Source organism: Oryza glaberrima, chromosome 3, assembly GCF_000147395.1.
Source record: "Oryza glaberrima chromosome 3, OglaRS2, whole genome shotgun sequence".
NCBI lineage: Eukaryota > Viridiplantae > Streptophyta > Magnoliopsida > Poales > Poaceae > Oryza > Oryza glaberrima.
This window is the reverse complement of record NC_068328.1, coordinates 3978469-3990821: the sequence shown is the minus strand read 5'-3', so window position 1 is coordinate 3990821 and position 12353 is coordinate 3978469. Positions and strand designations below refer to the sequence as shown.

Sequence of the window (12353 nt, the reverse complement as noted above, 5' to 3'; positions counted from 1 at the left end):
CTGGTGGGCGTGGTGTTCGATAAAAAAGGGTGTAGCTTCTGATGCGCGCGGCTTTGGACGGCACCGGCGGGAGGCGGCCCTCGGATTCGACACTGCGCGCTGTTTCGTTGGATCGTTTCGCGCGAGATAGCCAGCCCGACCGTGTCCGGGCGAGCTCTGAGCCTCTCGACTTTGTGAAGATTTTTTATGATGGATTCCTAGTACTTCTTTCAGGTTTTAATGTGTGACATTGCTGATTTTTTTTATACATTTGATCATTCGTCTTATTTTAAAAAATAGATTAAATTTCAGAAAACTACAATTTTAGTTACAAAACTATCAATTTGCTACAATAATAACGTAAGAACTTATCACAATACTACAATGTTTACATTATATGCTACTACAGTATATATAGATGACAACTGTAGCAGCATATAACGTAAAAGTTACAGTTTTATGATAATTTTACACACGGTTGTTATAGCAAACTAAAAAAATATCGTTAATGTTGCAGCAAACTGATAATTTTATCACTAAAGTTGTAATATTCTGAAATTTACTAAAAAAAATATTTAATTATTATTTATTTTGTGGTGAATTGATTTATCATCAAATATTATTTAAGCGTGACTTAAATACTTTTATATTTGCATGGAAATTTTGAATAAGACAAATGACCAAATGTTTGTCAAGAAAGTTAATGACGTTATGTATTAAATCTGACAATCTGCTCGTGTCTTTGAGGTATAAATCTGACATTGCTTTCAGAGAAAAAAAAACTTGATTTGATTATTCACTCTTCTTTTTTTCTGAACTGATAATTATGTGCTGTACTCTCTTTACAGTTCATCTCTGCAGGAGTAAATCTATGGCAATTTTTGAGTCATTGCATACCTAGTCTAAACTAAATATACACAGAGAAAGAACGACACCTTCGACAAATGGAGGTAGAAACTTGTTAGGCTTCATGTATTTGGTTTGGAGGTAGCGTTTGTGTATTTTTGTGATGTGGATTCATCAGTAAACATGTAGAGTCTGGAAGGGATGAAATGGTATTTTGATGTGACCAAAGCTGTCAACGCCAACGAATTAACAGCTTATTAAGGCCATCTTTTCCATCGGCTGCAATTTGTTTGATTGTCTCAGGAACAGCGATCATCAAATTCGTCAGAAACACCCATGACAGACCAGGAGAGCAATCCAAGAACATCCTTCAGAGCTTCACCGAAGAACTGAACAACACATCATTTTCTTATCTTATTCCTATCTTTTGTTCCCATTTTGACGCCGTCTCATTTCTTGATCTCTACCGCGTACTGTAGATCGTGTGTGTGTGTGTGTGTGATAGTGCGTAATACGATGATTTGGACAGGAGAAGTAGAAGTATTTGCTAGTACCTGTACTTCAAATTTCAGTTTTGTTTCGTCAGGTGGTTGTGGTTGTGCTTCTCTTTTTCATATTATGTTTTTGCAGACGTGGAGTAATTCAGACAATGGTACGCTCGTCAACGCTGAAACCTGACTGCAAAATAGTTTGATTGTCTTCTGTACTGAACTTGTTCCAAATGGCAAGGAGACAACATAGTTCATCGCAGTGGGAAATCGTCTTCCTTTGAGTAATGCAGGCACATGGATTTGATTATCTGGTTAGGTAATCAGTAACCACAGACGTCAGTCAGGTTGTGGAAATATGGCTATCCAAAACATGTAGCATTCTGAAAGTACCTTTTTCTTTAAGAAGACATTTTCTAGCAGTGGTACTACTATGAGAGTAATAGAAGATCCTAATAAGGAAATTCAAATAATCCACCACGCCAACACTGAAAATTGGAAACAGTGAGAGCATTAGATTAAAAGAGGGCATGGTTGAAGTGGCCATTTGGCAGCGAAGCAATTGAAAGCTTCTGCAAAATCACCAGAACTACGAACTGTATGTCTGTATATACTACATCACATATGCTAATAATACAACCTTATTTTAGGCCAATAATCAGACTTATGTCTTAGCGGGTACTTCCTCCAAGGTCCAACAGCGTTTAAACTCTAAACGTAGTTTCCTGAAAACTATTGAGCTTGTATATTTGTGATGCTACGAAATATGAATTAGAATTTACAAGGGAGATGTAAAGGTAGAGACTAGAGACTGTTTCGATGTCTTGTGTCATTGTCTTTGGAATAACAGAGCAAAAAAGTTTTTGGAAGACAAGAACAGGGCAAAAGCGCCAGTTCTGTTTTTCATAAGAAACCTGTTTCATGGTTCAGGCGAAAATTTCCAATAAACTGCTGCTGCTGAATCCCTGCTAAGGGAGCATAACCCTGTAAAACAACCAAAAGTCAGAAAGGCAAATTAAAAAAATCTTCCATATAATCATGAGTCTAATTTACTTATATTGAGTGTTCCAATTAATAGATACTTCCTCCGTTCCACAATGTAAGTCATTCTAGCATTTCCCACATACATATTGATGTTAATGAATCTAGATAGATATATATGTCTAGATTCATTAACATCAATATGAATGTGGGAAATGCTAGAATGACTTACATTGTGAAACGGAGGGAGTACTAATCTTCTGTATATCTAAAAGCCAGAAATGCACAAAAAGATGTGAGCGTATTCTTTTGTCACCAGTGGTCTCAAATCGTATACAACCATGGAATGTGGCGATCTTGAGAATATTTTTCTAACAAAATTTGAGTGCATACAAACTTAATGGATTGCTTGCCTCAGAAGGCGGTGCATACAAAATACTATGAGAAGAGAAAAAGCACCAATATTGCTTTTAGAAATTAAGTATTGCACAAGTGAGTTCAGTTCTACCAAGGGGTCTTACCTGACTTCCCTGTGCACCTCCATGAAGGGCCTGCTGGTGGGAGTTAGAAACAGAAGTGTCCTGTAGTTGATCACGCATATTGAACCTCAACCTTTACTAAGGATAAAAAATAAACTTAATGAATAGTTATATTTGATCAACTTACATGGTTAAGCTCGTTATTTGATTGCACATGTTGTGGATCTATAAATGGCACGGGAACATTCAAATAAGAGCTGGGAATTTGTGAAACTCCTCCATTCAGAAGTTCTTGATTGCCTGTACTTGCAGACTTGACATCCTTCTTCCATCTTTTCATGAAATATTTTTGTGGTAACTCCTTTATATTTCTGAAATCTAGAACTTTCAACACATGGCAACACTGGATACCCATTGCTTCAAATTTTTTACAACTGCATACAACAGATAAGTCGCCAGAGTCAAACCTAACATAGTGTTCCCCAGGCCTATCTGTTACTGCTACTCTATATTCGAATGCATTTCCATCCTCCCCACAGCTATAAATCACGGAATCGACAAACATCTCAAACTCCCTGCGAAAAATTTCAAAGACCACTGGTGTGTACATGTTAGCAGCCTGTCTCAGCATTTTGGATGGAGGAATTCTAGGGAAGCTTTGGCTTGCATGAAAATCAGCTTGTAACTCTGCATAACGATACTCATCAAGCATTCTTTCATAGTGCTTAAAGAAAGATAACAGGTCAAATTGTGGACTCAAGGACTTCTTCAAGGCATTTCTAACACTTTCCGACTGCAAAGAACTTTTTATATCTGCAGTGAATACATGGCGATTGTATACTGGAGACCATTTATCACGATCATCAAATATTTTTTTAATCCACTCATTGTTTCGTAGATCATACTTCTCTAGCATAGTATTCCATCCAAGCAAGAAGTTCTCTTCGTCATCGTAGTCATAAACACATTTTCCGAAATCCTTTGCAAATGTTTTGGAGCCTTGAAAGGTGTGATTAAGGTGCTTGACAGAGTTTTGGTACACTTGCCATGGACAAAGGCGATGAACTGTTCCAGGCCATGCTGCTGTTATCGCAGAAGCCGTAGTTGCTGCCATAGACCAATCTGTCAAGATTGTTTTTGGTTGCTTTCCATTTGCAGCAATCTTGAATGTATCAAATAGCCACTTGAAAGACTCTTCTGATTCATCATAAAGCAAGGCAGCACCAAATATGGAGATTTGCTTGTGGTGGTTCACTCCAAGGAATAGTGTTAATGGTCTGCTATGTTCATTTATCTTGTAGGTTGTGTCCAAACAAACCACGTCACTGTAGTAGCTGAAGTCGGTTCTAGATTTGGAATCGGCCCAGAAAATGTTTGTCAGTTTGTCATCCTCATCAAGCTGGACAGCATAAAAGAAAGAAGGGTTGCTTAGCTGCATGCTTTGCAGGTACTTTACAGTTACTCCTGCATCACCAGGTTGCATATTTTTCTTGCGCTTTGAACGAAGAGAGCACCTGTATTCAGCAGGGAGAAAATTGGTATGTCTAATTACTTCTGCTTGCTTCACCAAAGAGCAACTAGAAAACCTTGATGGTGTCGCTGAATCTTCTGAGGAGTCTGCTTCAGTTGTTTGCAGCTCAGTGAGTACTCTCTGAGACCTCAGCATATGCATGGTTGATGGGGGTGCTGGCTGATGGTTATGATCTGGTACGAATTCAGATATACGATATTTACCATCAGATGTAATCTTAATTGACATTCGTGCAGGACACCCTATTCTTGTTTCTGGCCGTGGTCTTTTAACTTCCTTAGCTCCTTTCTTGTCCTTACGAAAACCTTCTCTCGAGCATACAAAGGTTCTTGACCTTGTGATGTTTTCAGCTGATTTGTCCGATGAACTTTTACGAACACTGAATCCCACATGTCCAGCGTACCTGTTGTAGAACTCATATGCTTTATCTTCGTCATCGAATTCCATGCTAAGTTCTGGAACCATTTGTGCAAACATGGCATTATCCATGGGGGTATCAGAATCAATAACTTTTCGCACTTTTCCCTGCATGTAGAAAACCAAAACGACTTACATTTGGAATTGGAGCGAGTATAGACAATAAGTGGTGGAGAACAATTAGAATACCTTTGCCCATGCTATACCACAAGCATTGCATAAAGTTCTCCGTCCCTCTGGTCCACGGCGCATATGAGGCGTCGCATTTGCACTGATGCCACAACGTAGGCATCTGAAAAACTATAACATAAAAGTTAGGAATCGTCTCACTACCATGAATAATTGAGTCCTTGATTCAAGAGAAAATGATCTGTATCAATTTCCAGCATGCTGCTGAATGTTGATAGTACTGAGTAGTATAGTAGTCACCAACATGCTAAGTAGTCAGTGTGCAATACTAACATTCCACCATATGCATGGACCGACAGACAGCCTTTGATAATTTTATTGCTTTCATAACCCGATCTGAGAAAAGGCATTGATGATCAGCTACTACTCCCTCCGGACGGAAATATATGATGTTTCAGGTAGTGGAATTGATTTGCACTTAGTAGTATTTCCCTGTCTGAAACGACAAGTAATACTGACTCGAGGAAGTGTTACTCTTCTAAATTTGAATCCGGTCTCGCTTAACCATAACTACAGAAGACTAGAATTGGGAAAAGAAAAGAACTGCAAAAGGGTACTAAATAGTACTAACATCCAGAGCTCTCTTCTCTCGTGATATCTCGTACTCCCTCCGTCTAATAATATAGCAACTTAGTACTGGATGAGACATTTCAATATTTCATAGTACAATAAATCTAGACAAGAGCATGTTAGATTTATTGTACTATAAAATGTCTCGTCCGTTACTAGGTCACTATATTATGGAGGGACGGTTTCAAAAAAAAAAAAACTATATTATGGAGGGTAGGCCCTAGCTACAGTTATAACTAGCTTGGCACGTTAGCTTTTCACCCAAACATTGCACATATGAAATCTCGATGCTGAACTGCTGAATGTAGGATACGGTAAAAATAAAAAAGAAAGAAAAATTCTTCACCTGGTAAGCTCATCCACTGTGACCCTGCCACCATCTTCACCCTCACCGGCACCAACATGAACATCTCCCCCGTCCTCGAACTGCATCGCTTACAAACCACAACGAACCAGGAAATACCAAGCTTTCTTCAAAACTCCGCGCGGGATTCTGCGAGCAAATCTTCTAGCGCTGAGCAAACCCGAAGCAAAGCAATCACGACAGAAAGATCAAACACCGTCCGAATCCCTTCTCCCCGAGATGAGCTCAACTCCAGCCACATCGAATCCCAAATCCACCCAGCACAAAACCTTACTCCAGAAGGATCAGATCGTTGCTCAGACAGAGATTCCTTCCATAACCTTTGCCCCCACCGAAATCGACGGGCTCCATTGCAGAAGTCGAAATCTGCCAGGTTTTTTTCTAAAAGAGCGCCGCCCAGGAGCAGATCCTGGCACGAGGTGCGCGAAATGGCGGGAATCGGCGCGGGGATTGGTTGGATTCGGGGGTTTAAAGCTAGGGTTTAGCGTGGGGGATCCGGATTGGGATTTGGTGCGGGAGGTTGGATACCGGAGGCGGAGGAGATGCGAGTGACGAACGCTCTCCGCTTGCCACGAGAGCCGCCTCCCCTCGTTGTGGGGCGAGGCAGCTTGGTGGGCCGCTTGGGCTCAACTCGGGTAGTTGGGCCGTAAAGAGCAAAAGCTGTCTATGCCGTCCAAGAGGGATTATGGGCCAGAAAGCCGTTGGTGGGCTTATGGGTCTGATGAGCTGGCGGATAAAGTCTAAGTTTCTAGTCCGATCTCAACTGTCAGTATCATGTACTTTCAAAATATATAATCCTTTAAACATTTGTACTTTTTTTTAGAAAAAAATGCTTAGAGTTTAAATATGAATATTTACAGTGACAGATATTTTAAAATGGAGACGGAGTGAGTGGATTGTGTGTGCGATTTTCTTTGGAGGAAAATTCGGATTGTGTGCCAAGGCAAATTACCTGTAAAAATAGCCGAAAACTTAGTAAAGTTGGTGATGCAACGTTGTCTTTCTTTTATTGCGTGGTAACGTATATACACACGTCACTACATACATAACATCGTACTCATACACCCATGTTCAATGAGGCAGAAACTAGCGAGACATCCTAAAATTTTATTAAAACTTGAAAGTCCATCAGTTTCAAAATATTTTGGGGTTGGAACGGAAATATGCTAGGGCCATATGGTATTATGGTAAGTCGTCTCGTTTCCATTTTAACATTTTTAGCTTACTTTTAATTCTTATAGGCATATGGGACAAGGAGCTATAAACTTGTAACTTGGACGTTTATAGCTTGATCATAACATTGGTGCTAAGAATTTTAACTATAAACATTATAGTTTTATGATAATTTTATTGTTAAATATGTGGTTTTGTAATACTTAATCTTAAATCTATAGTTTTGTGATAAATTCAGTGTTAAATCTACAATTTAATAATACAACATCTTAAATGTGAAGTTTTGTGATAGTTTGATAAAAATATATTTAGTTTTGTAAAAATTACTCTATTAAAAAAAGGAAATGTTTGCTATGCTCCCTATCTTGCTAGTCCAGGGACCAAATACAACACATATACTTGAACAACTATCAGTCCATTGCAGCAACACTTAATAAACAGCCACCAGGTTAATTCAAGTAGCATATGACAGTATAAATAATAGAATCAAACGTAGATAAGTTCACATATCACCGAACTCGCGTACACTGGTTCAGTACACATGTCTCGCACAACTTTTATGGTAGTCTATGGCTCATAAACCGACTTGCTAATACACCAACACAAATTAATCAAGCTTGAACCTTAACCGGCATCGCATGCCGATCCCGTCTTTTGACGTTGCAGTAATTTTCCGTTCATTAGCCTCTGCATACTTACCACTGCAGCTTAAGCGTTCATGCGAGCCGGGTACTGCTCGACGCAGTCCAGCCACGGGCTGCGCGCCGGGCGGCGCACGCGGCGGACGGCGCGCCACACGGCGCTGTTGCACTTGAACCCGGAGCCGAAGGCGAGCTGCCACACGCGGTCGCCGCGGCGGACGCGGCCCTTGGCCTCCAGGTACGCCAGCTCGTACCAGATGCTGCTGCTCGACGTGTTGCCGAAGCGGTGGAGCGCGGCGCGCGACGCCTCCAGGTCGCCGTCGCGGAGGCCCAGGTTGCCCTGCAGGTGCTCCAGCACGTCGCGGCTCGCCGCGTGCATGCAGAAGTGCTCGAACGCGCGCTTGAAGTCCGGGATGTAGGGAGCGGCGGCGGAGGCGTCGCCGTCGGCGGACGGCGGCGGCGGGGCGGAGGTCTTGGACGGGAACAGGTGGCGGAAGAGCACGCCGGCGAAGAAGAGGATCTGCTCCGAGAACGGGAGCACGAGCGGGCCCAGGGTGGTGATGTTGGTCTTGAGCGCGTGGCCGCCGACCTCCACGAGGTCGCGGCTGATGGACAGGCCCTTGATCCGCTGCTCGTCCTCCTCCTGGTACACCGACCGGAAGCTGCGGTCGTCGGCGCCCTTGTGGGTGCGCACGATGTGCTCGAGCTGGTACTTGGCGCGGTGGAAGTCCCTGCGGCGGTTGGAGAGCAGCACGGCGGCGCAGCCGGCGCGGAAGAAGGCGTTGGGGATGAGCATGGAGCGGCGCTTCCCGGCGTACCAGGTGAAGGAGACGGCCTCCGTGCTCACGACGACGGCGAGCCCGGCGCCGCTGGCCTGGAGCATGTCGCGGGCGAGGTCCACCGCGATGACGCCGGCGCTGCACCCCATGCCGCCGAGGTTGTAGCTGAGGATGTTCCCGCGCATCTTGTAGTGGTTGACGATCATGGCGGACAGCGACGGCGTCGGGTTGAAGAGGCTGCAGTTGACGACGAGCACGCCGACGTCCTTGGGGCGGACGCGGCACTTGTCGAACAGCTCGTCCAGCGCGGCGAACATGGCGGCGGACGCCTCGGCGCGGCCTTCCTTCATGGTGGCGCAGTTGGTGCCCGGCTCGAACACGCAGCGCGGCATGTAGGACTCGTCGCCGATGCCAGACTTGGCCAGCAGCCGCGACTGGAACGCCAGGCTATCCTCGTCGAACTTGCCCGACTTCCTCGCCAGATCGATGAACTCCGCCTTCGACACCTGCAAGCAATTGTCCATGCAAAATCACATCCTTGCTTACAAATCACCAGCTAGTACCATAATGCATCAAACTGATTACAAACTGTAAGTAACAAGTGAAATCGAAGAAATTTCATGCATGCGAACCGGGTAAACTTGGTTGTTTGACTCAAATCCATCGTGCATGCATGGATAGTGCAGGTTGTGGTTTGTGTGCTCACGCAAAACATTTTTCGAAAAGAAAATGTGTGCTCACGCAAAACATTTACGGTTTAATAATACGGTTCGGCTCATTGAATGTGTGTGCCCAATCGCCCAACCGTATTTGATGACACGAGCAAGTGAGAGCGATCGACTGATCGAGTCACCGGCTGGCCTGGCCATAACCGAAAGCATCCTACCAGCTCGTCATAACTTCGACCCTGCCCTGCCCATTCACTTCCAAGGACTGGGGCCCAACCAAAGGTGCCTCCTAACTTGCATTCAAGACTCCAACAAAATAATGGTAGCCAACAAACTGTTTTCCAAAACTTAGTGATGTGTGGCATATAAGGCCCTATTTAGTTCGTGAAAAGAAAATTTTTATATGTCACATCAGATATTTCACCGGATGTCGAAAGGGGTTTTCAGATACGAATGAAAAAACTAATTTCATAACGCGGTTTCGTGAAAAGAAATTTTTTATATGTCATATCAGATATTTCATCGGATGTCGAAGGGGTTTTCGGATACGAATGAAAAAACTAATTTCATAATTCGTTTGGAAACCGCGAGACAAATCTTTTGAGCCTAATTAATCCATCATTAGCACATGTGGATTACTGTAGCACATATGGCTAATTATGGACTAATTAGGCTCAAAAGATTCATCTCGTGATTTCCCCCCTAACTATGCAATTAGTTTTTGTAATTTATATTTAATGTTCCATGCATGTGTCTAAAGATTCAATGTTATGTTTTAGGGAAAAAAAATTGGAGAACTAAACCAGGCCTAAGTCTGCAAAGATATAACTAGAGTTTCTTTTGGAGTATCTACTAAGGAGGAGCTTCTTATCAATTTTGGATCTAATATATCATGTAAATACTTTATAATATTCAGTTAATATTTTATTACCATTCCTTTAGTCAACATAGAGTAATCAGGGAAAAAAAGCAGTGGTCAAAGACTGTTTACTTGAGAATGATGGCAGTATTTATACTAAAAGTAACATACAGTACAAGATAACAGAGGCACTCGGGCACAAGGAAAAGCATCTATCTAGTGTAAACTTATTAGGTGTAGAATCAATATATGATAAATGAATTTGATTCATACAAAATAGCACTACCTCCGTTCTTCTTTTTTTTTTTTTGCAATTTCTAAGATATTGCTTTGACCATTGCACATTTTACAACGTTGTGTTAGGATATAATCCCTCCGTTTCATGTTATAAAATGTTTTGACTTTGGTCAAAGTCAAACTGCTTCAAATTTAACTAAGTTTATAGACAAATATGACAAATATGGTAATATTTAAATTACCAAATTAGTTTTATTAAATTAATAATTAAATATATTTTATTAAATATATTTTTATAATAAATTTATCTTTTATCAAAAATATTACTATTTTTTTATATAAACTTGGTCAAACTTAAAAGTTTGACTTTGACCAAAGTTAAAATATTTTATAATCTGAAACGGAGGGAGTAATAACAAGCGTATACTAAGTATGGAAGTATTTTTTTATGATGGATCTAATGATATAATTTCTAAAAATTTAATTCAAGATGATTTCAAATATGCCAATGTGGTGAAATCTCAGGAAAAAAAAAGACGAATCACACCGGTTCTATCTAGGGCTGTCAAGTAAAATGGAGGTAGTAATCGTATGAGCGTGGCTCGGGTATTTCAGTCAGTGCCGGGCAGATTTGTCAGTGCTCAAATAGTGGATGTGTGCTACATTAAAAGCATTTGAGTTGGTAGTAGCTGGCAAGGATTATGACCGTATTAAAGGACCATGCGGAGTAGTACTAGCTATAGACACCACTATACCAATAGTTATTCACAACTAAAAGCCCAACTGATGATGAGTTTTTTTTTTTGTTGCTGTCAATGCAAGTTCATCCAGCAGTTAATACTAAGCCCTCCTCCAACAAAGGTGAGTCAGCTAGCCCATAAATCTCCACATCAGCTTTTGTATGATGTGGAAGAGAGAGAAGATAAGGAAAGAGAATGCACTATCTCTTCTTCAAGAGCTAAGCTCCTAAAGAAATTGTGAGAGGAATTGTAAAACCCAAAACATTTTAAACAATATGCTATGAGACAATCTATTGGAGATGTAGACTTTTTGCTATCTCTTATATGAGGTGGACAAGCATTAGCTAGCTCAACCATTAAAGGAGGCCCAAGGCTTACACGTTCCAAGAGTTTTCTCTTCACACTTCACCTTGAATAGCTTTCACAGTTTTGAGATTTCAGCTACTACGTCCGGTAAATCCAAAAGTATATTTGCAGTTTTAATTTGCGTTGTTTGATTCGTCTCAAAAAAAAAAGAATGGCTCTGTTTGAAAAACAGTTGGCTAGATCACTGAAGGACCATGTGGATTCCATGAATCATGAAATTCGATCCTATGCTAGCTCCATATGAGACCTTCATTTAGTCCTTGAGTACTTTGTATAACGTCAATATATATGTTTTATCCGATCTATCCTTTTGCACCAGAAATATGCTTTTGTTGTTTCAGAATAAAAACCTTGGCCGATTCAATTTACGTGAGATCTGAAATGTTAGAACGAACAAGTTTCTTGCGCAGTAACAAATCATAGATCCTAGGAGCTTCACACATTGGCATAATATGCTTTCATTTAAACATAATACTAGTAATATAATACTAATCTACTCCGATGAACTACCGAATATGTGTATACGTGATTAAGCATGGAATTAAGTAAGTAGTATTACCTTGAGTTCGTCGGCTGGTTTGTAGCAGGCGAAGTCGATGAGGTAGACGGGCCTAGGCCTGGACATGATGTAGACGGAGATGGTGAAGGCGAGGACGGCGAGGAAGGCGAGGACGGTGGCGAGGTCGTAGGTGGCCTCGCCCCAGACCTTGCGCCACAGCTCGTCGCGGCTGAGGCTGCCGACCTCGGCGCCGCAGACGAGCACGATGACCGGGATGGTGGCCAGGTACACGCCGTGGCTGATGAGGTAGTGGTACCCGAGCCGCACGTACTTGAGGTTCACCGACTGGAGGAAGTCCGGCAGCCGCCGCCGCACCCGCACCGAGAACGTCGGCGACCCGGCGTCCGGCCCCGACGGCTCCACGCCGCGGTTCACGATCTCCGTCGACAGCAGCGCCTGCTCCCTCGCCATGGCCGCCTCCTCCTTCACCTTCACCTTCTGCAGCAAATGAGAAGGCAGTGAAGTGATGAGATGATCTCGGAGACTT

General features: G+C 42.2%; 2 protein-coding genes across 5 annotated transcripts; both read right to left on the bottom strand.

The window, feature by feature from the left end:
- Nucleotides 1–580: 580 nt before the first annotated feature.
- On the bottom strand, nucleotides 581–6395 carry LOC127767617 (protein FAR1-RELATED SEQUENCE 5-like). 4 transcript variants are annotated; one of them, XM_052293007.1, is made up of 8 exons: nucleotides 5827–6395; nucleotides 4911–5013; nucleotides 2961–4829; nucleotides 2816–2875; nucleotides 2228–2297; nucleotides 1707–1801; nucleotides 1380–1624; nucleotides 581–1214 (listed from the first exon to the last, which is right to left on the bottom strand). In XM_052293007.1, the coding sequence occupies exons 1-6, from the start codon at nucleotides 5910–5912 to the stop codon at nucleotides 1779–1781; spliced, it is 2211 nt and encodes a 736-aa protein (XP_052148967.1). In that variant the 5' UTR covers nucleotides 5913–6395; the 3' UTR covers nucleotides 581–1214; nucleotides 1380–1624; nucleotides 1707–1778. The 4 variants fall into 4 exon arrangements, with proteins under 4 accessions (XP_052148967.1, XP_052148969.1, XP_052148966.1 ...); XM_052293009.1 differs by having other exon boundaries at nucleotides 581–1624; nucleotides 4911–5021; XM_052293006.1 differs by having other exon boundaries at nucleotides 581–1624.
- A 1071-nt stretch (nucleotides 6396–7466) lies between these two features.
- Nucleotides 7467–12353, bottom strand: LOC127766816 (3-ketoacyl-CoA synthase 10). The gene is made up of 2 exons (XM_052291969.1): nucleotides 11867–12353; nucleotides 7467–8943 (listed from the first exon to the last, which is right to left on the bottom strand). The coding sequence occupies exons 1-2, from the start codon at nucleotides 12275–12277 to the stop codon at nucleotides 7726–7728; spliced, it is 1629 nt and encodes a 542-aa protein (XP_052147929.1). The 5' UTR covers nucleotides 12278–12353; the 3' UTR covers nucleotides 7467–7725.